At 46.7% G+C, this 24,396-nt stretch overlaps 2 protein-coding genes and 1 long non-coding RNA gene across 7 annotated transcripts; 2 read left to right on the forward strand and 1 right to left on the reverse strand.

Moving 5' to 3' along the window:
- Positions 1-10: 10 nt before the first annotated feature.
- cstf1 (cleavage stimulation factor, 3' pre-RNA, subunit 1) lies at positions 11-9,180 on the forward strand. Of its 5 annotated transcripts, none has more exons than XM_037489975.2 (6): positions 11-146; positions 4,802-5,001; positions 5,082-5,359; positions 5,454-5,651; positions 5,784-6,174; positions 8,287-9,180. In XM_037489975.2, the coding sequence occupies exons 2-6, from the start codon at positions 4,833-4,835 to the stop codon at positions 8,544-8,546; spliced, it is 1,296 nt and encodes a 431-aa protein (XP_037345872.1). In that variant the 5' UTR covers positions 11-146; positions 4,802-4,832; the 3' UTR covers positions 8,547-9,180. The 5 variants fall into 5 exon arrangements, with proteins under 5 accessions (XP_037345872.1, XP_062420053.1, XP_062420054.1 ...); XM_062564069.1 differs by lacking the exon at positions 11-146 and adding an exon at positions 3,020-3,100; XM_062564070.1 differs by lacking the exon at positions 11-146 and adding an exon at positions 4,120-4,144.
- A 482-nt stretch (positions 9,181-9,662) lies between these two features.
- LOC134132293 (uncharacterized) lies at positions 9,663-12,848 on the reverse strand. Its single transcript, XR_009956842.1, has 3 exons — positions 12,384-12,848; positions 11,560-11,680; positions 9,663-9,797 (listed from the first exon to the last, which is right to left on the reverse strand). It is a non-coding gene; the product is annotated as an uncharacterized LOC134132293 (long non-coding RNA).
- On the forward strand, positions 9,929-24,247 carry cass4 (Cas scaffold protein family member 4). Its single transcript, XM_037448304.2, has 6 exons — positions 9,929-10,064; positions 19,619-20,041; positions 21,436-21,558; positions 21,667-22,977; positions 23,178-23,255; positions 23,383-24,247. The coding sequence occupies exons 1-6, from the start codon at positions 10,062-10,064 to the stop codon at positions 23,797-23,799; spliced, it is 2,355 nt and encodes a 784-aa protein (XP_037304201.2). The 5' UTR covers positions 9,929-10,061; the 3' UTR covers positions 23,800-24,247.
- The last annotated feature ends 149 nt before the right edge of the window (positions 24,248-24,396 follow it).

Consider the following 24,396-nt stretch of genomic DNA (forward strand, 5'->3'; position numbering starts at 1 on the left):
TGTAGCTGTCAAACAAAGACTTCCGGAGGACAAGTTGAAAACATAGGAAACACAGAGAGACAAGGCCCCCAGCACAGATGGAAGGGGGTTAAGGTCTAATACAGAAATGACAGCGACTGCTTGGAAGAGGAAGTGCGGTGAGCGAGGTGAGCTTACCTACAGCAGTCCCGCTGGCTGACTGACGAACTTTACCATCAACAGGTCTGAGAATCACTTTTATTTGGCCTACTTGCTGCCCCACCTACCTACGCCCTCCCACACACTGTGTTTCATACACCCACACAGGCGAGGGTGCAGTGAGGGCTGTTGATGCACTGCTTTGGCTCTCTCAGGCAGAGAATAAATGGATGAGCTGTGAGTGGCTGGAGTCAATTTCCCACCTCCAACCAGAGCTCCCATTGCAGCATGTATTATTCTGCAGAGGGCACACCAGTTCACACATGCATAAGTGTAGTTTTTATGAAAGCCTTACATTTTACTAAGAATTCTGTGCATCCAAGACCTTGTAGCACTCAGGAACCAGGCAAATCCGAAGGAAATTATTTTATATCTTTGGAAGTTTTTATCCAACCTGGTGCCAGAAAACGCAACCAGTGAACACAGCGTCATTGCAAAAATACTGCACTTTCATTTGCACTTTGCCTCAATGCCATTGTTGCTGTTGTGTATACTGTATGTTTAAGTTATATTATTGTATACTATGCTTGGATATATTATAAAAAAACATGTTGTTTATTTGTTTAAAAATAGACTGTATGTACAGAATGTGAAGAGCAAAGGAAAAAACTGATTCAAATGAAGCTGCCAAAAGAAATTTCTCAGATTTTGATTTGACAGGTGCGAAGTGACCCTCCACGTCGACTCCTGAAACTCGTAACAATTGCAGGAGCAAGTAGTTGGTTTTAGGTTTAAGTGACCATTTTGGTATGCTGCCCTTGCAAAGAGAACTGCTTCAGAAAAAAATAGATATTAGTGGTAAAAAGTAAAAGAAAAATCTTAAAAAATAGTTAAATGAAGGTTGCTACAAGGGGCTCAACAACACATTAACATCCATTTCACACTACTCTCAACAGTGCTAGCCAGAGGTGGGAACAAGTCACTGTTAGGTAAGTCACAAGCAAGTCTCAAGTCATTGGCCTCGAGTCCCGAGTCAAGTCGAGTCAAAGACGAATCAAGTCCCAAGTCGAGTCACAATTCACAGCGAACAAGTCTCAAGTCGAGTCACAAGTCGTACCATTTTAGTTTCAAATCATTTCGAGTCCTTTTATTATAGTGGGGACGGGGAACCCTGGGTGATGGTGCGCTGCCTCACAGACCTAGACTACGAAGGGAAGGGTAATGGTGGATCGACTGTGACTGTGTTATAGTACTGCAACGCTCACCCCAATGCTGCAGCGTAAATAAGGAGGCGATGACTGGCTTGCAACTCCGCTGCATTTATTTATATAAAACAACTCAACTTCGGTCACTGTTGGCCGTCACCACGCCGAACGAACACTTCCGCATACACGGCCCCCCAAAACTCGGGTTGTCTCGCGTAACTACAGCTGGTAACGGAGCATAACGTGAACACATGCAACATCTGCATAACTGATTAACTAATAACTTTAACTCAGCTCATTACACAACTTTAAAACGGACGTTGGCATAATGTTGGCGAGGATTTCCATCGGAGTCTGAATCCGGGTTCAAAAATCCCGATGTTTGTAACCATGAACGAGCTGTCTCGTTGATACGGTCAAATGGACTGCAGTGATTGGATGTCGTGCAGGCAGCGCGCGCTCTCTGCATACTGGTGGCGCATATTTATTTGACAGATGCAGATAAACAGAGCGGCGCGGTGGTGTGAAAATGTTCTCCCCCAGTTTTCATGGGAAGTAGCAAGTCTTCTCGAGTCAAAAGGCTCGAGTCCAAGTCAAGTCACGAGTCATCGGTATTCAAGTCCAAGGCTGCGTCTCATTTCTCTGTCTTACCCCTTCCCCTTACCCCTCCCCCTCGGTTTTGCGCGTTCATGTGAGGGGAAGTGGTGTCTCAATTCTCATTTTGATTAAGGGCTAGGGCCAAGGCGTAGGGCTACATAGCCCTTGAAACGAAGTTTGCGGAGGACCACACTTGAAACAGAGGGGTAACAGTTAACAACGTAGGAATTTCTCAAAAGTGCCGGCATCAAGTTTTTTTTATGGCTGAACGTCGTACCATGACTTGATCCGTAAGCAGTCGTATTCGTCTAAGAAACAATCGTCTTCTTCTATGTCTTTGACTGATGGCACCCAAGCGTGCAAAGATAAAGAGAGCCCAGGCAATCGATATCACGACCTGAGACGACGGCATCTTCGTTTATGTCAACACTTGTCGCCTCTGTTGACGTAGCAGCCAGCTAGCGGCAAGGGATGATGACGCAACCAGTTATCGAGTGGTGTCTCATTTCTTAGAGGAACGTTCTCACCCCTACCCCCTTTCTCTCGGTATCGAGGGGCAAGGGGAAGACAAAGACGAAGGGGTAGGGGAAGGGGAAGGGGTAAGACAGAGAAATGAGACGCAGCCCAAGTCGAGTTGCAAGTCTTTGTAAGTTTTGTGGAGTCGAGTCTCAAGTCATCAAATTCATGACTCGAGTCTGACTCGAGTCCAAGTCACATGACTCGAGTCCACACCTCTGGTGCTAGCTAATAAACTAGCTAGCAGTCCATCTGATTGGTTAATTTCATTTAGTGGTGTTGCTTCTTCCAAATGCCAAATGCTGAACCATCACTACAAAATAATTAGCTTTAGCTGTTTCTATTTTCTTTTGATGTGAATACATGGAAAGAATCTAAAGATATTTCTTCTCTCAATAGTTCTAATGCTTTGATGTTTTGAAAGCATCTTTATTTTTCATGAACATTATGTCATTGTGTGGGATCCACTGTGCAGTTATCAGATGACATCTGATGAAAGAAAACATTTTTATATAATTCTGCTGCTACGGACTCTAGCTGGTCTCCAAGGCAACTGCAGGCCCGATCTAGAGCATGCTTTGTGTTGACATGGTAACTAGACACCTCCTACCACGCATGTTTTCTACCACAGCTCGCAGTCCTGCAGGGAAGAAGTAGAGTTTCAGGTATGATTCAGAGTCAGATTCATGTTTTGATCACAGTGTGTAAACAATCAAGATGGATTTGCACAGATTTAAACTGTCGTTGATGTATTGGCCTCGTTGCTCCGGGGGGGTTATGTCAAGATTCACAGCTGATGGTCTGCAGTAACCAGAGAGCAAGAAAATACTTTGCTATTCCTCCTGTTGGATGTTGACTGAGTTCATGAGGATAAAATGTTGATCCTATCCCTGTTGTCCCTTAGACAATGATTGAAAAAGATAATGTCATCATGGCAGAACAACATTAGTTAGGTAGGACAAACGGTTCCTTGCTCACAAAACATGACATCACTTTAAGGACTGCGAAGCTGCCTGCCTCTACATACTTGCACATGGAATGACAGATGTATCATTTGAACAGGCTCATTTCTCTAAAAAACTAAGTCACCATCATCCATCTGCATGTTTTACACTCCATTCCGTTCTTCTTATGCCAGCTCATGAAGCGATGAGCCATATTGCGAGAAAAGTGGCGAATGAGAGACTGTGCGTGGGTGGGTGCCGAATAGCTGGAGGCCTTTATCCACTCACACGTTCATTTGTGCCTTTTCAGTAGATTAAGGACATCAGTCTCGTTTCCCTCTCTTGTCTCATACCTCCAGTAGTAACACCACCACCTCCAGCTGCCAACACACAGCATGTGCCTGTCAGTTCTACACTGTAAACCATAATAAATGTCTCAACCTTAGCTGCTGTGTTCAGTAGATCTTCAACCAAACAACCATGTTAAGCAAAGACGGCAAATATGCCAACAAGGCTGTGCTGAATCCTGAGTAGAAGCTCACAGCTCACTTGCTGTATTTGTGCACCCTCTGCTGGGTCAAAATAGAAATGAATTATTTATTATGAATTAGGTAAGGGGAACAAAGCATTTCATTTCAATTCCAATCAATTAATTGTTTCCGCTAATATGGGTTAAGTTAATTGTGGCTGTTAATAGTTGTTTTGCATTGAAAGAAAGACGAGACAGGTCATTGGGGCTTTTGGACGTTTTGGCCTGCACTGAAGGTATGTTGTAATCTCGTACATTAGCCTAAAACATAGTCATTACGTGACAGCCGTTTTCTCTCCCTAAACTCTCTCCTTTTTCAGTTGAAGGTGTTCAAATTTACATTTGAATAAAACACGCTCCTATCATCTTTTAGTAAAATAAATAAATATGGAATAGCGCACTTTTAATATGCAAATCCCGTTTACCGTGAAGGCAACCTCACTCCGGAGAGTCGCTCACCACTGTGACGTAGGACGTAAATGCGTACGGCGTAACGCACGTTTGTGTCCAGGAGGGCAGTTGGAAGTTTGAAGACGGTTAGATATTTCCACATTTCAAAATGTATCATTTACCTCTTGTCCTTAAATAGCACGTGACGCCGTTGTTGCGTAGTGCAAACGTCCAGCTCGTTCGGGATTCAAATTTGCGGGCGTGCTTCAGTCTAGCCTTTAGCAACCAAGCTAACATGACTAGCAGCAATGCTAAGCAAAGCTAACGTTAGATTCATTGGTTGTATTAGCTGTCCCCGCTAACAGTGGGTGTTTACAAACGTGTGGTAGATATGCTAGCTACCCGCTAGCTAGCGTTTCCAATACCGCATCAAGTAACACCGCCGTCTTGTGAAACAGATCATTATGATTAATATTTGACATTCTTTGTTTATTTTTTGCCAGCTACTTCCCTTTCCACTCACGCGCAGCTATCATGTATCGATCCAAGCCCACCCTGAAGGACCGACAGCACCTGTACAAGCTCATCATAAGCCAGCTGCTCTACGACGGGTACACCAACATCGCCAACAGTCTCATCACTGAGGTCAAACCACCGAACGTCGTGTCTCCGTCCGAGCAGCTCATGCAGCTGGCAAAGACAGGTAACGTTAACGTCCGACTTGTTGAAGCGACGTGATGGCTAAGGAGGCCCCGAGTGTGCAATTCTAAACCTTTTTTTTAGGGATGGAAAACGACGACGCTGCAGTTCAGTATGCCATCGGGCGATCGGACACGGTGGCGCCTGGTGTGGGCATTGATATGGAGTTTGATGCCGATGTCCAATCCATGTCCCCCGAGGCGTCCGAGTACGAGACCTGCTACGTGACATCTCACAAGGGCCCGTGCCGCGTCGCCTCGTACAGCCGCGACGGCCAGTTGATTGCCACTGGCTCTGCAGACGCTTCCATCAAGATCCTGGACACTGAGCGCATGCTGGCCAAGAGTGCTATGCCTATTGAAGTGAGATTAGATCCCACAGCAACGCCTTTTATTAAATCTAGCAGCTTTTTGTTAACAATTTTCTATGGTGTGTGTGTCTGTGTTTACATTTCAGGTGATGATGAATGAGACGGCGCAGCAGAACATGGAGAATCACCCCGTCATTCGGACACTGTATGACCACGTAGACGAGGTCACCTGCCTTGCCTTCCACCCCACTGAACAGATTCTAGCGTCTGGCTCAAGAGACTACACCCTCAAGCTGTTTGACTACTCGAAGCCCTCTGCAAAAAGAGCATTTAAACATATACAGGTCAGATTTGCTACACAATTGTTTTCCCCAAATATAACATAAACAAGGTTAGGGCATTTAACTATTGATTCTATGTACTGACTACGATGATGATCTTATAATCCAACTCCCTCTTTGTCCTTTCCCCGACAGGAGGCCGAGATGCTGCGTTCGATCTCCTTCCACCCGTCAGGCGACTTCCTGCTGGTGGGAACGCAGCACCCCACCCTCCGCCTCTACGACGTTAACACCTTCCAGTGCTTCGTATCCTGCAACCCGCTGGACCAGCACACGGACACCATCAGCGGCGTCGGCTACAACCCCAGCGCCAACAGCTACGTCAGCTGCAGCAAGGACGGCAGCATCAAGCTGTGGGACGGCGTCTCCAACCGGTGCGTGACCACCTTCGACAAGGCCCACGACGGTGCCGAGGTGTGCTCTGCCATCTTCTCCAAGAACTCCAAGTACATCCTGTCCAGCGGCAAAGACTCCGTGGTCAAACTGTGGGAGATCTCCACGGGCCGGACGCTGGTCAAGTACACGGGTAAGAAGGAGGCGGCGTGGGTTAAAATGCTTGAAATTTAAAGGCCGCATTGTGCAACTTTTTTTAATCATTGATGTCCAATCAGGGGGCATGCTAGGTGATCGCTGTTGCAATACATTCCTCAGTTTGTGCTATACCCACCAGAAAAGCGTTTTTTACTTTTCACAGTAAGAGCCGGACTTATATTTGCTCTGCATTATGCTAAGAGGCCACACTCTAATTTGAACTAAGTGACCTGTCACTGGTGGCGTTACATTCTGATTTTAATAAATACGGCTGAAAACCAATTATTTTGCTAGCGGATGGCCATCTAACATTTGTCAAAATGTACCTGAGGCTTTTCGGAGTGTGTGTTTTCTCCAGGCATCAAAATGTACTGTTCTTATTCCATCAACAAATTTGCTCGATGTCCTCGTAACAAATTGGTTTGTAGCTTAAAGACGTTGCACACGCTACTGAAAACCCCAAAGTCGGTCAACGTCAGCTGTCAGCAGCCGGCTAATGTCGACAGAGGCTGCATTTAATTCATCTGTCATGTGTTCGAGCTCCATTTGATAAAATATTTTTATTAGGGCATTTAAAAGTACTTTGAAGGTGCAAAATACCTTCTAATGAGAAGAAGAAAAAAAAAGTTGACATGCATAAGTATGCTTGGGGTCATCGCCCTGCTGGAAGATCCCGACCCCAGTGACAAGTCTTCTGCAGACTGTATCATGTACAGTATATGTACATGTATTTGGCTCCATTCATCCTGACTAGTTTCCCTGTAGCTGCTGAAGAGAAGCATCCCCACAGCATGATGCTACCGCCACCATGTTTCCCTGTTGGGATGCTGTGCTCCGGCTGATGGCCAGTGTTGAGTTTCCTCCACACAGCGTTTTACATTGAGGCAAAAACAGTTCCATTGTGGAGCACCTTCATCCACATGTTGCTTTGTCTTCCTCATGGCCAGACAGGATTTCTTATGATTTACTTTCAACAGCGGCTTTCTTCTTAAAACGCTTCCATAAAGGCCGTGAACACGAGAAGCCCTCGCAATCTGACACATTAGTGTGCAAATATTACCAAGTCATGTGCCACGCTTAGACTGCTCGCTCAAAAGACGCCGTGCTGTAATAAAATCAAAGTATGCATATTTTTGCAAATATTATTGTAATATTTCTGATTTGTTTTATTCTTTACTCTAGATTACCTTTTTATTTTTTACAACATTGCTACATTGTTTAGAAAAAAAGAGTCAACCTTTCCACAACACGCAGGGAAGCTTTCATCACACTGACCACATTTTCAGGAAGAAGCTGAGTGATGCAGCTTCAGCTGATATTCATTGTTTGTAGAAGACTGCTGAGTCATAGGGACTCTTTTTTTTTGTATTTCTTGCGGTGGCAGGGTGACTGACGTGTCTTTCATGGTTAGCTCAAATGAACACAGGTTGGAATTTTTAGGTCAATATTTACTTAGTAAAAACACTAAGGCAGCTGTTATTAAGAATAAGAAGAGCAAGCTCTTCTCTTCCTGGTGGGTCAGAGTGGTGTAACTGCTCATCTTACACATGATGCTTTGGGTGCGTCCCTATGGAGACCGTTTACCTCTGGAGACGCTAGTTATCTTCTGTGGTGATTCTCCGTCGGAGTGTTTCTGTGAGCAAGTGATACATGTGATCAGTTGGACGAAACTGGCTAATGGAGAAGGCTGTCCAAAAACCCCTCTTGGTACTTGGGTAGTGTATTTAGGATAATTATCTTGTCAGATTCTACTCGTCTAAGTGGGCTTTGTTAGAAAAATGGATGCGGCATTACCAGGCAGCAATCTCCTTCTCTGGAAAGAATCGTAAAGCTGCTCTCCTTTAATAGAACACCCCCACACCCAAAAGGTTTTCGTAAAACTCAATAGGCTCTTCAATGTTAGCAATGACCACCCTTATTGGCTAAACGCTAGCTAGCTAAGGTATGCATTACGATGCGTTCGATGTCTATTTCCCAAAGTAAGGTGAATTGTATCATGATGCGTTTAAGTGTGCTCTTGTAAAATGTGCAACTAGATGACAATCTTCTAGAAGTGACCTGATCTCCATGTTGATGTGACCGTGTCTGGTCTTTTTTTTATATTTAGGGGCGGGGCTGAGCGGCCGTCAGATGCATCGCACCCAGGGCGTTTTCAACCACACGGAGGACTACGTGCTGCTGCCGGACGAGCGCACCATCAGCCTGTGCTGCTGGGACTCGCGCACGGCCGAGAGGAAGAACCTGCTGTCCCTGGGACACAACAACATTGTGCGCTGCATCGTCCATTCGCCCACCAACCCCGGCTTCATGACCTGCAGCGACGACTTCCGGGCCCGATTCTGGTACCGCCGCACCACCACAGACTGAGGCGCATGCTGCCCACCCAGGAAGCTGCCACGTCATTTTTGATCCGTGGTGACTTTTTTCCCCCCGGTTCTTAAAGTGAAACTTCTATATATATTTTTTTTTGTTTCAAAACATTTCACTGGTCTTCGCCGCAACTTCTGCTCCTGGACGTGACCACAGGACCCGACCGATTGGACACGTGTTCTGGTCAAAGACACGGCTGACGCGTATCTGTCCACAGCGAAACCGCTCTGTAATTCAGTTTGATTTGAAAACTTTTATTTTTAAACATTTTTAATCGGAACGGTTGTCTTGTCAGGAGCCCAGCGGCAGCTCTCGGCTCTTCTCTTGGAGATGAAGACCACAGAGACGTACGTTTGCTGACTTGTGTCCACGTCCTGTCATCACTGGTCTCTGTGTGAGGCTGGCTGATTGGATGACGAGAGTTGTTGCATAAACACGACAAAAAATGTTACGGGGGGAAAATACTGAAGAGTTGCAGTCTCCTAAGGACCATTTATTTTTAGATTTTTCTTTTTGAAACTTACTTTTTTTAAAACTCCTCTGTCTGCACACTTCAGATTTCTGTTGTTGTCATTAACAGAGCTCAACTTTTCTACTTAGTCTGCGTACTTTGTTGTAGTTCTGTGACTTGTATTAAAGAATTAAAAGTAACAAGTGTGTCATGTGATATGAAAGGCAAAAAGTCCCCTCAGCAATGATGATATCCTGTGTGTATTTTAAGAGCACAGTTTTTGCAAAAAGACCGCAACCTGCAGGTTGCTCCACACGGATGATGTCACACACACACACACACAGTCATCATAGACTCACACACTCTAATGAGATGTTGGTTTGTGTCAAGCTTAATTCAAACTTGAAATGTTGGATTGGTGTTACATTGCCAGCACATTACCCACCTTCAGATACTTTGTGTTTAAGAACCTCAAAGTTGTACAAGTGAAATGATTACATGTAAAGAAAAGCTCATCTAAGTTCTGACCTGCGCCCATAGACCATAGACAAAAGGTCCCCCCCCCCCCCACCTCCATCCCACAGCCAGCTGCGAAGAATTTCTGCTTTGAATCAAATTACCCCCCCCCCCCTAAACCCACCAGCCATAAACATGTTGCACATTTAAAGGAATGCTTGCAATTGTTTGAAAGAGGAAGCTCAATAAAAACCAATTCAGTTCGTTAGAAAGGCGACCAGCATGAGGCGTGCACTTCTGCTTTTTCAGAAAGATGATGGCGTGATGACAGCGGCATGAAGCTGAGTGGAGAGAAGAAAAAAGAAGCAAAAACCGTCATGGGTGGGGCAGCTGCTCAGAGGGGGGCGGGGTCTCCGGCCAATGACGCGGACCCCAGTGCCCCCGCCCGCTGTGTAAAGCGCCGGGCCTCCCACTGACAGCCCAGACAACGTGCTTCAGCGGCACGGACGAGCAGGACACCTCCGCGCGCGCTCCCGCTCACGGAGTGAGGCGGTTCACCTAGGAGCTCACCTTCTGCGTGCGCGGGGCGCCACCGCCTCTCAAACATGGTGAGACCACGGTATTTACTTCTTATCATAAGTCGGTCCCCGAGGAGGTGCGCGCGCGGCCGTGCGTGTGTCCGCGCTGCTGCCCATCACCAACACTGAACATGCTTGCATCGTAATTTGCTTTTCTATTTGCACACACTGGCATGTTGTCTTTGGCAGCAATTGCAGACTGAGTCAGAACATTTTCTTGGACTACCTTTAATTGATGAATTGACTGGTTGTGTGATGAAAGCAGTCGAGATTGATGCGTACTGGATCAGTAATTATCTATTAATACTAACACTATGGTTACAATGATACAAGTGAACATTTTTTTACCCTACTTCCGTTAGGCGTACCTAAGTAAAGCTGCAGCAGGTTTCACCACAAGCTAAACAAATTATTTGAGTTGCTTTAATCTAAATAATTTCTTTTGAGCCTTGGACTAAATAAGGTGTTTGCTTGGGATTAACTGAGTTATTTTGGGCATAAAAAGGCTTCACAATCCAGAGTGGGCAAAGCCAGACTTGGTAGTTGAGTCGAGTTTGCAGAAATTGAGTAAACGCAGGCTTGTTTTTTTGTTATCATAAGAGCAGGTCATTCTAGAATTAAACATAACTTGTGTTTGCAGCAGACCTTTAACCCAGACCTTGTAGAAATGCGGTGTGAATGGAATACCTCTGGATTTATGGAGTCTAATTTAGGCCAACCCCCTTGGGCTAGGGATACACACATTAGATTTCAACCTAAGATATAAGCTAAACTGTGCTTCAGCAAATGTTGTCATCATTGTGTCATCACTGTGACCTTGGCATCACTTGTCAACTTAGCAAGCATAAAACATTGCTCCATTGTACCAGTGGTGCTGACAATTTCCACATTCTACCTTGTGGAAAGCAATATGTGGGCTCAAAAGCAGTCATCTCTAAATGTTGATTGTAGCGCCTATGAACTTAAAACATGTAAAGAGACTTTCATCTGCAACAAACTAGCGTTGAGTTGAGGTCCAAGATCTCAAACGCCACCATGCTTCTGTTCCCCCGGAAATTTCTAAATGTACCATCTTAAAATAAAGCTGCAGAGGGACCTCACAGCGAATACATTCGCTGGGAAACAAGGCAGAAGGCGAGACGGAGGAAGTGCGAGTATAAATAAAACTTGAGCGTGAGCGGCAAGATAAGTTCCTGCTGCGGCTGTTATCACCGGCTCCTCACATGGTCCAGAGCGATACGCCCTGTTACGTCTAACTGCTCACGACAGTATTCATATTCAGTGTGTTTGTTGGGAGACTCGGATTAACAACAAATAGGTCTGTTTGAACTCAAAAGTAAATCCACTCTTGAGGTCTGCTTCCAGAAAAATCTCATTGAAACATGTTGGGTCTACTATTGTGGTGACTTTCATATCATTAAAGAAAAGGAGAAGAAGAAGAAGTAGCTGTCCATGTTTGTTCTAAAGATTCCATGGAAGTTTGTGTGTGTGCTTTTTGTTTATGATGTTTTGACATAGTTCTCACCAGTTCCCGTAGAGGAAATACCAGGGCAGCTGCATGGAGTCAGTGTCCCCGCCACGGAGCCGGAATCAGGATCCCATTTGGATCCGTTCGGGTTGGCGACGGTATTTTCCATGCAGCACATCTGAGGGAATTTTAAGATGATGAAATTGTTGCGTCTTTGTTCCACCTGCCCCCCCCCCCCCACCCACCCACCTTCTCTGTATCTGTAGAACCTTTTTGCGGTTTGCGGTGAAAAAATGGTCTCTGGCTGCAGAGGAAGAACGGAGTGGCAAGTTAGGTTCCGTGTGTACTGTTAGTTGGGTTAGCTGTCAGCGAAACTGAGCATCAGCAGTGCAGCCTTGTGACGTCCTAGAGAAATGATTCTGAAGTTTGATGCAGCAGCATGCAAGACTAGCCGTGGACAGGCATGTATATGCACACTTGTGTGTGTGTGTGTACATGTGTGTCATTGACGGTTCGATCCTAGGCCCTGCTAACCCTGCGTGCCGCTTTGTCCTTGAGCAAGACACTTAACCCATTGCTCCTGTAGGTGTGACCATTGTGAATGTTAGTTACATATGTATAAATGATGAAATGATAGAGTACAAAAGTGCCGAACAAGTATGTCCAGTTATACCACGTGCATGCAAAAACGACCAATCTCATTATCGCCTGGCAGAGACACTGCTCTTACTGTGATAGTAGTCCCGCTTTAAGTAATTTGTCAAGCAAACACTTTTTAGCTTTTTAAATATACACTTTCTCTGGTTTAATGTAATCATAAGTTGAATACCTTCGGGTTTTGGAGTGTTGGTTTGACTAAAAACGTTTTTTGATGACCTTACCTTGAATGTTATGTTTTCTTGAAACATGACACACTGCCCAAACAGAAGCTTTTAAAAGCCTCTCCTGTGTTGTGTCTGACGTCCGCCGTGAACGGAGAGGGAGGGACGGGAGAGGCAGAGACAGCTGTACAGTTTAAAGTGCTGACGACCAGCTGTCAGGAGGCTGATCCGCACAAGCAGGCGTGTGCAGGAATCCAAAAGAGTCACAGCTGAATCTGGCTTTGTTACTGTACTCGGTGATCAGCAAGCAGAACACACAAGTAAACACCGCACCAACGCCGGGGACAAGTGGCCTGAATTCAATGGGTACATAGTACACATTGGGACAACGAGTAACCAGAATAAAAGTCGCACTGATAATCAGATTGCAGAAAGTGCTTTGCATGGCTCAGGTTTCAAGGCCGTATGGCCTGCATTGGTAGGTCATGGCAGGAGTTGGTTTATGGTATGATTTAGTGAGGATTCCCTTTTTTCAGATGGTGTATAAGATGACTCAAAGGGGAAAGTAGGACAGCGTAAATCTTGGTGGTGCAGTGGCCGAATGTCATCTGACCCCACGTATTTCACTTGCATGTCTGTAGCATGACCCTGAGGATTAGGCAGGCCGTTTGCGGAGGCCTAGTGTGTGTGTCAGAGTGCTCCGCAGGCCTGCATCCCGACAGGTGCTGAGCGTGTTGGGCTCTGATGGTGAATGGGCTCTTTGTTGCAGATGACAGCGCACACACACACACACTCATCAGCTGAGGGCTGTGTGTTTGTTTTGCAGAGGGTCCGTCTGCACCAATATTCCTTCAGTATCCTTGATGTTCCTTTGTGTCATTGATGTAATAACCATGTACCTTTATAATAGTCATGTACTATTAGATAGTTTTGAAACTTGTATTGCTAAAAATGCACATACAACACATGCTTTGCCCCCTTTGCATCAGCATAAATATGAAATAAATACAATTAAGAACAGAATAAAAATACAGTGATGAATAAATTAAAGTAACGAAGTAATGTGGGGGATTGCTAAATATAGCAAACTCAAATGATATAAGTTCACATGCCCATCATATGGGGACTACTTCAATGTTACACAGATATTTAATGGCATTGGAGTTCACAATGTTGACAAAAGAGAGAGATATGAGACAATACACTCAGGGGAGACTGTCGCAATATTATTGTAGAACTTGAAAACAATGCAATATATATATATATATATATATATATATATACATACACACACACTTGTATTGTTTTTGACAAAGTTGGGGCCAGATAGGTTTTCATTCAGCTGCTTTAAATCTGCAGCCACAGTGCCGAGTCCACCACATTGTCCCTTCAAGAGGACCATATAGGAGATTGGGTTACACTCTAGTTGTATTTGATGGCCTTTGTTAGTGGTTCCTTCAACATGACCACTTATCAAACTACCAACCAATGTAGTTGGATCTGTTAATGAATTGGTAATAATAACAAAATATATAGTAACAAGTGCCCTTTGGACAACTACTTTTTTGGAACTATTATTTGGTGATGAATGTTGGTTTTGCAGGTGTGGAGTGGTCGACCCACGCACCAACCAACAGAACGCTCCCAGAGCTGTGACACTACTGTTTCTAAAGATGTTCCCCGACAAGACATCTTATGTTTGTAAAAATGTGACAATATTAATAATTTAACTAAAAAAATCCATGAAAAAGTTTAGTGTACACAAATGACATTCAAGAAGGTGCAATCAGTCGCAACCGTTTTAACTGACATTGTCAAGTCGGAATTTTGTGTAAAAATTCAGGGTTTGACATTTTTGAGCTTAATGCTACATTATCAGAGACGTAAACACACATACTCACGACTAAATAAACAATTGCCCGACAAAGATCAGCCGCTCTGCAGCCCGGAGGCGCATTTCAAACCCAAAGTTGAATGTGTTTATAGCAAAAACAGCAGTAAGTCCATCTGCGTTGGTCTGTGGATGGACATCAAGTGTACGGTTACGGTATCTACCGCCCAGAGCAGAGCTTCTCCTTCAGCCCATTAAATCCCTTATGCAGATCTGCTGGGTTTAGGTTTACCTTACATCAGGTGCAAGTGACAGCAGGCTGCCTCAAAATAAACACACTGTCAAGGTGTTTGTTTATCCTCGTTTCATTTGTTATTTGTCCGTTGGTTTCAATTCCTTCCCTGGTGTATTTAAGCCCTGTGATTACCTTGTCTCTTCGTAGGTCCGTCTGAGGATTTTCTGCGATCAGCAGTGATATTCTGTTCCTGGTGTTTAACCAGTCCGTTTTGTGGCATTTACTATATTACGTTTTTTTTCCTGTTTCACACACACGCAGGAAGCTTCTTTGTGTTCATTGAGCAGATATATGATTTTCTTAGCAGGGATGACATTGGCTGATTTTAATTATTGACCACTTCACCTCTCACTGAGCTCATTTTTTGTGCATTTATTAATTAAGCAATAAGATACGAGAGGCTGTACTTTATCATCCGATAATGAACAGTTTGGGGGTGTTGTTAGGCCCGACGTGCAACTGTTACGTTATTGAAGATAAAGTACTGCTTCAAGTACCTTGCTTTTATAATACGGTTACCAGCTAAATGATAAATAGTAAGTAAACAGCTCCCTTTCAGCACAAAATAGTTGTAGCCACCAAAAGTTGTGTATCACATTTCATCAGTCTAGAGGAAAAATAGTCCCTGTACGTGTATGTAAACAGCATTGGGTCCCGCCCCATCTTATTCCTTCACATTTGTTGATGACCTCCATCTTCATTGTCTGGTTGCGAAAGCCCGCATTGCCTCAAAACGACCATTGATGGGATCTTTTTTTGCCGATTTTGCCACCGAATTAAAGACTGAAATGTCAACTAAGGATTGCGTAAACTCTAACCTGCAGATATATGGAACGCTTGGGTCAATGTGAACAGCAACTGTACATTATTCTGAATAATGCACACCATGTGACTCTCTCTCAACCAATCAGAACGCTGGATTTCATCTACCCATATTATTATAGTGAATTAAAAAAGCATACAGTCATAGCAGCGTTGCTCTCTAAGTTTAATACAAATATTGACTCATTGTAGATCAACTATTCCATTATGTTGTCAGCTACATGGAATGCTCTACCTCTGTAAGTCGCCTTTTTGTTGTCCTGGCCAAATGTTAAAGGTTCAAGAAGGGACATCATGTTGCATCAACAACAACACGGTTGGGTCACATATACAGACAGGCAGACAGGCTTCTTGTGGGAATTGAAAAAAAGATGCTTATGGGATAAGTGTTAATCCAGTTCTCCCTGAGTGTTCACACAGTCATGCCACAAGCTGCCCAGAGCTTCCTTTATAGTACTGTGCACTAGGGTCATTCACAGGGGTGAAAGTAGTTTTTATTTCTTGGTGGTACTATGATATTCACTGACGTCACACGTGACGTCTCATGACGTATCATGACGTACATTTAGCCTCTTCTGGGTCCAAGCACTCCGCTCGTCCAGATCTAATAACAATGGCGGAACCTGTTAATTTATTTACAATCACGTCCTGCTTTAGTGATGTACCCTTGGGTTTAAGCTTAGTTTAGTCAATTTAGTAGTATGATCTGACACAGCCCCGGGCTAGCAACAGTATAGAAGTATTGTTATGATAAACAGCGCTGGCAGCGATGTGTTTTAGAAGTGTTTAGGGTGAGGGTTAAATTGTTTTCAATACAGGTGCACGTGAGGGTCAGGCAGTCAGATACAGCACATGCGAGTGCCCAATCAGCAGAGTGCCATCATATGGCAGCTTTGTTGATTTGGGCAGAAAAAAATGTGTCCCGCAGCTCGCTCTCGCTAGAATGACAGTTGAATGTCACTTGTTTTTTTAAACTCCGATCTATTTAAACAACACGGGACACAGCACTGCGGCAAGTTAAAACTAAGTCTCTGTCTAACGGACTAACAAACCTATTTTTGCTAGCCTACCTGCTGCAAAATTACACCAAGACAATACTATTTTATCCAGTCTAATTTATCACTTACCACTATCTTGTATTTTTATTATCCTCCTCTTTATCTTTCCTTTTCTGGCTTCCTGAAGCATAATTCCGCTTCATGATGACTGCTGACCGACGAGGTTTTGTTTTTTGCTCATGAGCGGGGCCCCTTGAGGGGGATCGCGATAACAGTGTCATTGCACTTTACTGCATTGACTATCAAAGGGGCGCTCACACAGTTTGTCGTTGCATTTTATTCTTAACCAGTCGTTGTCTTGGGGCCCCATGCCAGCTCGGCGCCCCAAGCAGTTGCTTGTTCTGCTTGCCTTGTCGCGACGGGCCTGTGCGTGTCAGAATCGGGCTGGTGCAGGTCGAAGAGGGAGGACTCAAACGCAGGAGTTCCAGACGTGCTCTTTATTCCAAAACATAAGACTCACCAAACAGACGAACGTGCACCAACGGAAACTGACGTAGACAATGACGCGACAAAGGACAACTGGCACACAGGGCTTAAATACACAAGGGAGGTGCAGGTGATTGGACACAGGTGGAAGCAATCAGGCAATCACAGGACAGGAAGTGAAGTTACCCAGAGACACGAGACACAAGAAAGCTACAAAATAAGACAAACAGACCCAAACCGTGACAGAACCCCCCCCTCAAGGACCGAATTCCAGACGGTCCTAAAGGAGGGTGGAACCCAGAAAAACAGACAAGGGAGGGAGGGCGGGGAACCCGACAACCCCCGGCCGCCCAGGGGACCCCAAGGGTCGGCGGCACGGTGTCGGGTCCCTCCGGCCGGGATGACCGCCGGACCCCAGGGTCTCGGGGGGCCTGCCGGGTCGGCGACCGGGCGTCAGGGTCTCGGGGGGCGTGCCGGGTCGGCGACCGGGCGTCAGGGTCTCGGGGGGCGTGCCGGGTCGGCGACCGGGCGTCAGGGTCTCGGGGGGCGCCGAGCTGTGCAGCTCCGGCGCCGTCGTGGCGGGGGGCGCCGAGCAGTGCGGCTCCGGCGACGTCGTGGCGGGGGGGCGCCGAGCTGTGCGGCTCCGGCGTCGTCGTGGCGGGGGGCGCCGAGCAGTGCGGCTCCGGCGTCGTCGTGGCGGGGGGCGCCGAGCAGTGCGGCTCCCGGCGTCGTCGTGGCGGGGGGCGCCGAGCAGTGCGGCTCCGGCGTCGTCGTGGCGGGGGGCGCCGAGCAGTGCGGCTGCGGCGTCGTCGTGGCGGGGGGCGCCGAGCAGTGCGGCTCCGGCGTCGTCGTGGCGTGGGGCTCCGGCCCAACCCCTGACCCCACCCCCCCTTCAAGGACCGACTTCCAGGCGGTCCCAAGAGGGTGGGAGGGAGGGTTCATGGTCGGGCGCCGCGGAGCCGGGACCGGGGGCGTGGTTCTCGGGGCAGGAACGGGCGGGGGCGTGGTTCTCGGGGCAGGAACGGGCGCTGACGGGCGTCTCGGGGCCGGAACGGGCGCTGACGGGCGTCTCGGGGCCGGAACGGACGCTGACGGGCGTCTCGGGGCCGGGACGGGCGCTGACGGGCGTCTCGGGGCCGGGACGGGCGCTGACGGGCGTCTGGGGGCCGGAACGGGCGCTGACGGGCGTCTCGGCGCAGGAACGGGCGCTGACGGGCGTCTCGGCGCAGGAACGGGCGCTGACGGGCGTCTCGGCGCAGGAACGGGCGCTGACGGGCGTCTCGGCGCAGGAACGGGCGCTGACGGGCGTCTCGGCGCAGGAACGGGCGCTGACGGGCGTCTCGGCGCAGGAACGGGCGCTGACGGGCGTCTCGGCGCCGGAACGGGCGCTGACGGGCTTCTCGGCGCCGGAACGGGCGCTGACGGGCGTCTCGGCGCCGGAACGGGCGCTGACGGGCGTCTGGGGGCCGGAAAATGCCCCCTGGTGACCTCCCCTGAGGTCAGCGTAGGGCGGCGAGGGCGGCGAGGGCGGTGACCGGAACGCCAACCCCGGCTCGCCAGCAGGTGCCGGGCAGCCTGCTGAACGGTCAAACGCAGGAGTTCCAGACGTGCTCTTTATTCCAAAACATAAGACTCACCAAACAGACGAACGTGCACCAACGGCAACTGACGTAGACAATGACGCGACAAAGGACAACTGGCACACAGGGCTTAAATACACAAGGGAGGTGCAGGTGATTGGACACAGGTGGAAGCAATCAGGCAATCACAGGACAGGAAGTGAAGTTACCCAGAGACACGAGACACAAGAAAGCTACAAAATAAGACAAACAGACCCAAACCGTGACAGTGCGTGTGTCGTACCGGCTTACTTTCACCACTGATCATTCGTAGTACCATGCACTGGGGTCCTTTATAGTACTGTGCATTAGGGTCCTCTATAGTACTGTGCACTAGGGTCATTCATAGTCCCATGCACATGGGTCATTCATAGTACCGTGCACTAGGGTGCTCTATAGTACTGTGCACTAGGGTCCTTTATAGTACTGTGCACTAGGGTCATTCATAGTACTGTGCACTAGGGTCCTTTATAGTACTGTGCACTAGGGTCGTTCATAGTACCTTTATAGTACTGTGCACTAGGGTCATTCATAGTACTGTGCACTAGGGTCATTGATAGTACCTTTATAGTACTGTGCACTAGGGTCATTTATAGTACCTTTATAGTACTGTGCACTAGGGTCTGTTTCGATAGCATGAAATAAGGTCTTCCATAATAGCATGTACTCTCTTCCATTGTGACCACCTTATGGCAATAAATCTGCCACAAAATGAGCTTTAACTTAGTCAATGTATTTTTAAAGAGTTGAGAGAGGATGCTCACAGGCCTGCAAGAGGAAGAACAAACTGGTAGACCATTTACCCCAGGGGAGGGCAGTCAAATGGGAAGTGAAAATAGAGAGATGCCACATTTACTTGTAAGTTTAAGACTACTTAGTTGTTGTTGTTGTTTTTTTTTAAATAATTTTAACAGTAAGTGTTCGACTGACAACTAATAACTATGTTAATTATGAATTAGAAAAACTGCAATTTTCTCTTGTGAACCCGTATGATGAATGAGCCAGGAAACTTGTAGCAACATTTGGCAAGAGGAAGTGGTGTCATAGGCCAACAGCAGCAAAGGAAATGCACCTTATTCCGTTTGAAGTAAACTTCTAAATGGGTATTTCTGCCATGCAAATCACATTTTACATACTGTCTGGGGAACTGGTATCTTACTTTTGTCATTTGAAATTTTTCCTCTGTCCATGTGTATTTTTTACTTCCCGATCTTTATTCCCAATCTCTCTGCTCATGATTGTAGAACAAACTTGCTAAGGCTCTGTACGACAACACTGCGGAGTGTGCAGATGAGCTGGCTTTCAGAAAGGGGGACATCGTCACGGTGATGGAGAAGAACGTGGCAGGCACCACCGGATGGTGGATGTGTTCTCTTTATGGACGCCGCGGCCTGGCCCCGGCAAACAGACTGCAGCTTTTACCCCCAACAGGATCCGCTGAGGCCTTGCTACGTGGCAAAGTAGCCAAACCCAAACTGACTGATGCTTCGACCAATGACAACAAGCAAAATATCTACCAGATCCCACGTGTACCCCGACCCTCCAGCAGTCCAGCCTATGAGCGCATGGACATGATCTACAAGGTGCCGTGCACTCCTTCATCAACTTCAAAGATTCCATTTCCTTCAGAACTGAGAAACAGCACAGAAGTACCTGAGGGATACAAGGTACTCATTTTTTTAATCATTTCTACAAGAAATGGATTCATGTTGAGAACAATGGTGTCAGCATTATGCTCCTTCCCGTCCTACCTTTTACAAAAACAGCCCTTGACTTATATTCATTTTCAAAGACATTTATACACCGACAACATGGTAAATGAACAACTAGAACATGTAAATTACCAGGTTCTCTCATTTTGAAAAGCATTAACGGAATTTGTCAATCCCCCGCCGTGTCAGAAGAATACATAGCCTCCAGGTTGTTGTTGATTTGAAAATGCAACACAGTTTTTAATTGTTCGAATCATGGTTAAAAGGGAATCAGCATTGTTCTCACACCTAGGAATCCTTGAATGTTACTTGTACTGTGTGTATGTTTCAATATGTATCTTCAGTGTTTAAGGCTTTGGCTAAAAAAAATATTTTTTTATTCCAGACTTTTTTTAGGATTTTTCGGATCTTTGATCCTCTTGCTCTGTTATTTATTTATTTATTACTTTTTCCCCCTCTAATAAACCCTCTTGTGGACAGGTGTTGTAAATTTTAACATTTTTGTAGCGTTTCGCTACAAACACTAAACACAGTGCATAAAGTTATTGTCCATAATTGTTATTGTGCACAACTCTAATGCCGCTGTGATGTCCATATCAAATAAAAGGAATCATCATAGACAAAGGTGTAACTCTTTAGTTGATGACTAAAAGTTAAGAAGCACATACCTCGTACCGTGAAATGTTCTTGTTTAGTGTGCAAGAATTCATGCCAAAAACAACAGTTAATTGATCTCACAGAACCCCCTGGCCCCTTTAACTGTGTATTCTCTGGGGTCAAAGTTGGGGCTCTCTCTTGGGGAAGGGTTCACCCTCATGATTAGAGATGTAGACTGTTGCAGAAATGCAATGCTGTGAAACCCCTGCTGGCAAAAAAGCTTACAGATGGGGACCAAGGGCCTCTCCATGGGACAGGCATGCAGCACCGGGCTCTTTATGGGCCCATAAAAGAACAACAGACACAGACTTCAGACACTTTTAACTGCAAACAGTGGGCCCCAGAAAGACAGGAGCGTCTGTACGGGTGCATGTGCGTCAGAAGGGAGCCAGGGGGAAAGAAATGAACCCACATGTTCACGATTTCCTTTCCTGCTCTAGGGGAGTCTGTTCCCTTCTGCAGTAGCCACCTAATATTCAATGAGCAGTATGGTTTCTATTATAGAGCTGTGTTAATTGGCTGAGTGCATGCATCATAGGGTACTCTCCGGCACTCGCAACCGGCTTCAGAGCATAAACTGTACCCATAAATGTGTTGTGCAGAGGTCAATGAGGTAGATGCAGCTTTGATCATAGCAGTTCAAATGTTACCAGTCAAACCCAATGTTACAGCCCTGTCTGTCTCGTCCGCAGCCATCACTCTTCAGCATGATGTCCCGTCCCACTGGGGAGGTTTACGATGTCCCGAGCCAGGCCAGACGAGCATCAACAACTCCACAACAAGTGCCAAAGTGCAGCAGTCCGGATGACTCTTACGTAGGTTTCCAAAATGTAAAGGGGTTAATGAATGAGCAACCTACAATGTGCTTGCTTTCAAATAATGCAGTCTAAAGGCGTCTTTGACATCTTTGTTCTTGTGCACAGGTGTATGCAGTTCCACCGCATTTTTCTCAAGACTCAAGCTATGACATCCCTGTTCCCTCGGCCACAGAAGCCCAACAGAAAATGACGGCTGGATGCAGTACCATTCCCGGCCCCTGCAAGCCTGAGTGGATCTATGACGTGCCAGTGGGTCCTGAGAAACAAAGTCTACCCGAAGGCTCCTATGACCCCTCCAAAGCCATTTGCAGCCAACTTTTTGACACTTTTCCAGCACGGGCTTGGCCCGTTCAAAAAGGCAGTTGTATTGCCTCGCTCTACGATGTACCAAAATCCAACTTGCCTGACATCTCGAGTCCACCCAAAGTGTTGCCAAATGTCCCCACTTACGACAAGCCCCCAACTCAGAGGCTTACAGAGGATCTGGTATATGCGGTTCCACCCCAGGAGGATCCCCTCGCTCGAGGTCTCAGTGATGCCCCCAGTGATCATATACCCCTGGAGTGCAGGAGCGACTCAACCGATGCTAATGTCCTTGCGAGGGTGCGTCTCCAGCGAATGAGGAACTTCATGGCCTGCACAACGTTCCGGGGACTTCCTGGAAAAGGGGAGTCGTTCGCGTCAGAGGACAGCGAACGAGGTAGAAAGCTGCTTTTCTCTGCGGCAGAAAGTCAAAGAATAAGTACAGCCTCCAGCTCCTCCACCAGCTCGTGTGACTCTCTGGCCCTGAGCTCGTCGTCTCCCGAGCCGCTGCGAGAGATGACGCTCAGCCAGGACGAGGCCTGCTGCAGGCTCCTGGACCTGCGGGAGTCTGTCTGCAGGGCCGTCCCTTTTCTCATGGATTTTGTCAGCAGTCAATGGAGGAACAGGGAACATCTGGAGAAACACCTGACCGCAATCAAAGAAGCAGCTGAGGCTATTGTGTTGTCTCTGACGTCCTTTCTAACCTTTGCACGGGACGTCAAGGGCAACGCCCGCCGTTTGACCGATACCAACCTTCAGACGAGGCTCTTTAAACAGCTGTCCATCGTAGAAGACTCGGGGGTGATCCTACAACAAACACTGAGCGCTCTGAACACGGCTGGCTGGCCCCTCGACACACTCTGCCAGGACCCCAGTCAGGTCCAGACCCCTGACCAACTGGAGCGTTTTGTCATGGTGGCGCGGACTGTTCCAGAAGACGTCAAGTGCCTGGTCTCCATCGTCAATGCCAATGGCAAGCTACTGTTCAGAGCCCCTCCGAAAGCTCCGGAGCCTCTCAATACCAAGGGTGGCCTAGAGACCAAGGAAAGTCCTGATGGAAGTGAACAAGGGGGGAACTCAGTGGAGGAGGACAACGACTACGTGGAGCTACAGGTATGAGCTTCTTATATCCAAAAGCCCTTGGACAGAACGTTTATTCAGCACAGGCGGATTTTTAAGAAGGTTGTTAATAAAATGGTGCTGTTGTGTTTCTCAGTGCCCCAATCCGCCTTGCTTTTTTACAGGCGGGCCCTTGAATTGTAATTATTTTTTAGGTGTAAAATTTGGTAACACTTTATTTTGACTTTTGTCAGACAAAAAATGACTTTGAAAAACAGCAGAAGGAAGTGCAGAAGGAACCAAAAGAAAACGTCCCAGTCTCAAAGGCACAGGTTAGTGTTTCCTATCAATCTGCAATGATGCTGTCCACGATTAAGGACATTCCTCCTGGTGAGGAAAAGACATTGTGGCCCGTAAGACATAATACGAGTGTGTTTGTTGGATGTGTCCACTGCATAGGCTGAAGACAAGTGTCTCTCCTCCGGGTCCGGCGGCGACACAGAGGAGCCGCGATCGTCCTTCCTGTCGGAGCACTGTCGGCTCTACTTCGGTGCTCTCCACAAGGCCATCGGGGGGTTTGTGGGCAGCCTTCGGGACGGCCAGCCGCCGGAGAAGTTCATCTCGAAAAGTAAGCTGGTGATCATGGTGGGCCAGAGGCTGGTGGACACCTTGTACAGGCAGGCCCAGCAGGGGGGCTCCTCCCAGAGCCTCCTGTGCAAGAGCAATCACTTGTGTGCTCTCCTGAAGCAGCTGGCCGTGGCCACCAAGAAGGCGGCGGTGCACTTCCCGGACACGCAGGCCCTGGATGAGGCTCAGGAGTTTGCAAAGGAACTGGCCCAAAGAGCACAGCACTTTCGGACATTGCTTGACCTGTGAGCGTGCGCGCTTGGAGCTTGGACCTGTTTGTAGCGCTTTTATGTTCATGCCATATTCAGCTAGATTAAAGCTTCACGAGCCAAAGGATGCTTTCTGAATGCAGGTACTGGTTAAAATAGTAATACCTTGAGGAAAAGTGGCAGAACAATTGAAATATGGAGATGTATTTCGTAGCACAATAAAATACTTTACAATAAATTGCACATTTAGGATACTGTACTCAAGCCAATTTAAAAATGCTTTGAAAATATGTAAAGTATAACATAATTTGTTTTATATTATTTACAAAAGAAATGTATTCTCTTAATAGTATTTGTTATATGATTGATTTATGCATTTTATTACTTTATCGTGTAAAAGGTATCCTCTCCAGGGTAGTAGTCTAATACAGTCTACTTTTTATGAACAGCTATGTAAATATTTAAAAATAAATGTGTTACGCATTCCCAAACAACATTTTTTTTACTTACAACTGAAAACTCATTAATTTTGTGAATGTCTGTCTGAAGGGTTCTAAAGTGAACCATGAGTGCCCTCCCTCTCAAGAAGGAATATGGTATTTAGGTGGAGAGTTTGTTTCGGTTGAATAGTTCCTTT

The sequence above is a fragment of the Pungitius pungitius genome, chromosome 8 (assembly GCF_949316345.1).
Source record: "Pungitius pungitius chromosome 8, fPunPun2.1, whole genome shotgun sequence".
Classification (NCBI taxonomy): Eukaryota; Metazoa; Chordata; class Actinopteri; order Perciformes; family Gasterosteidae; genus Pungitius; species Pungitius pungitius.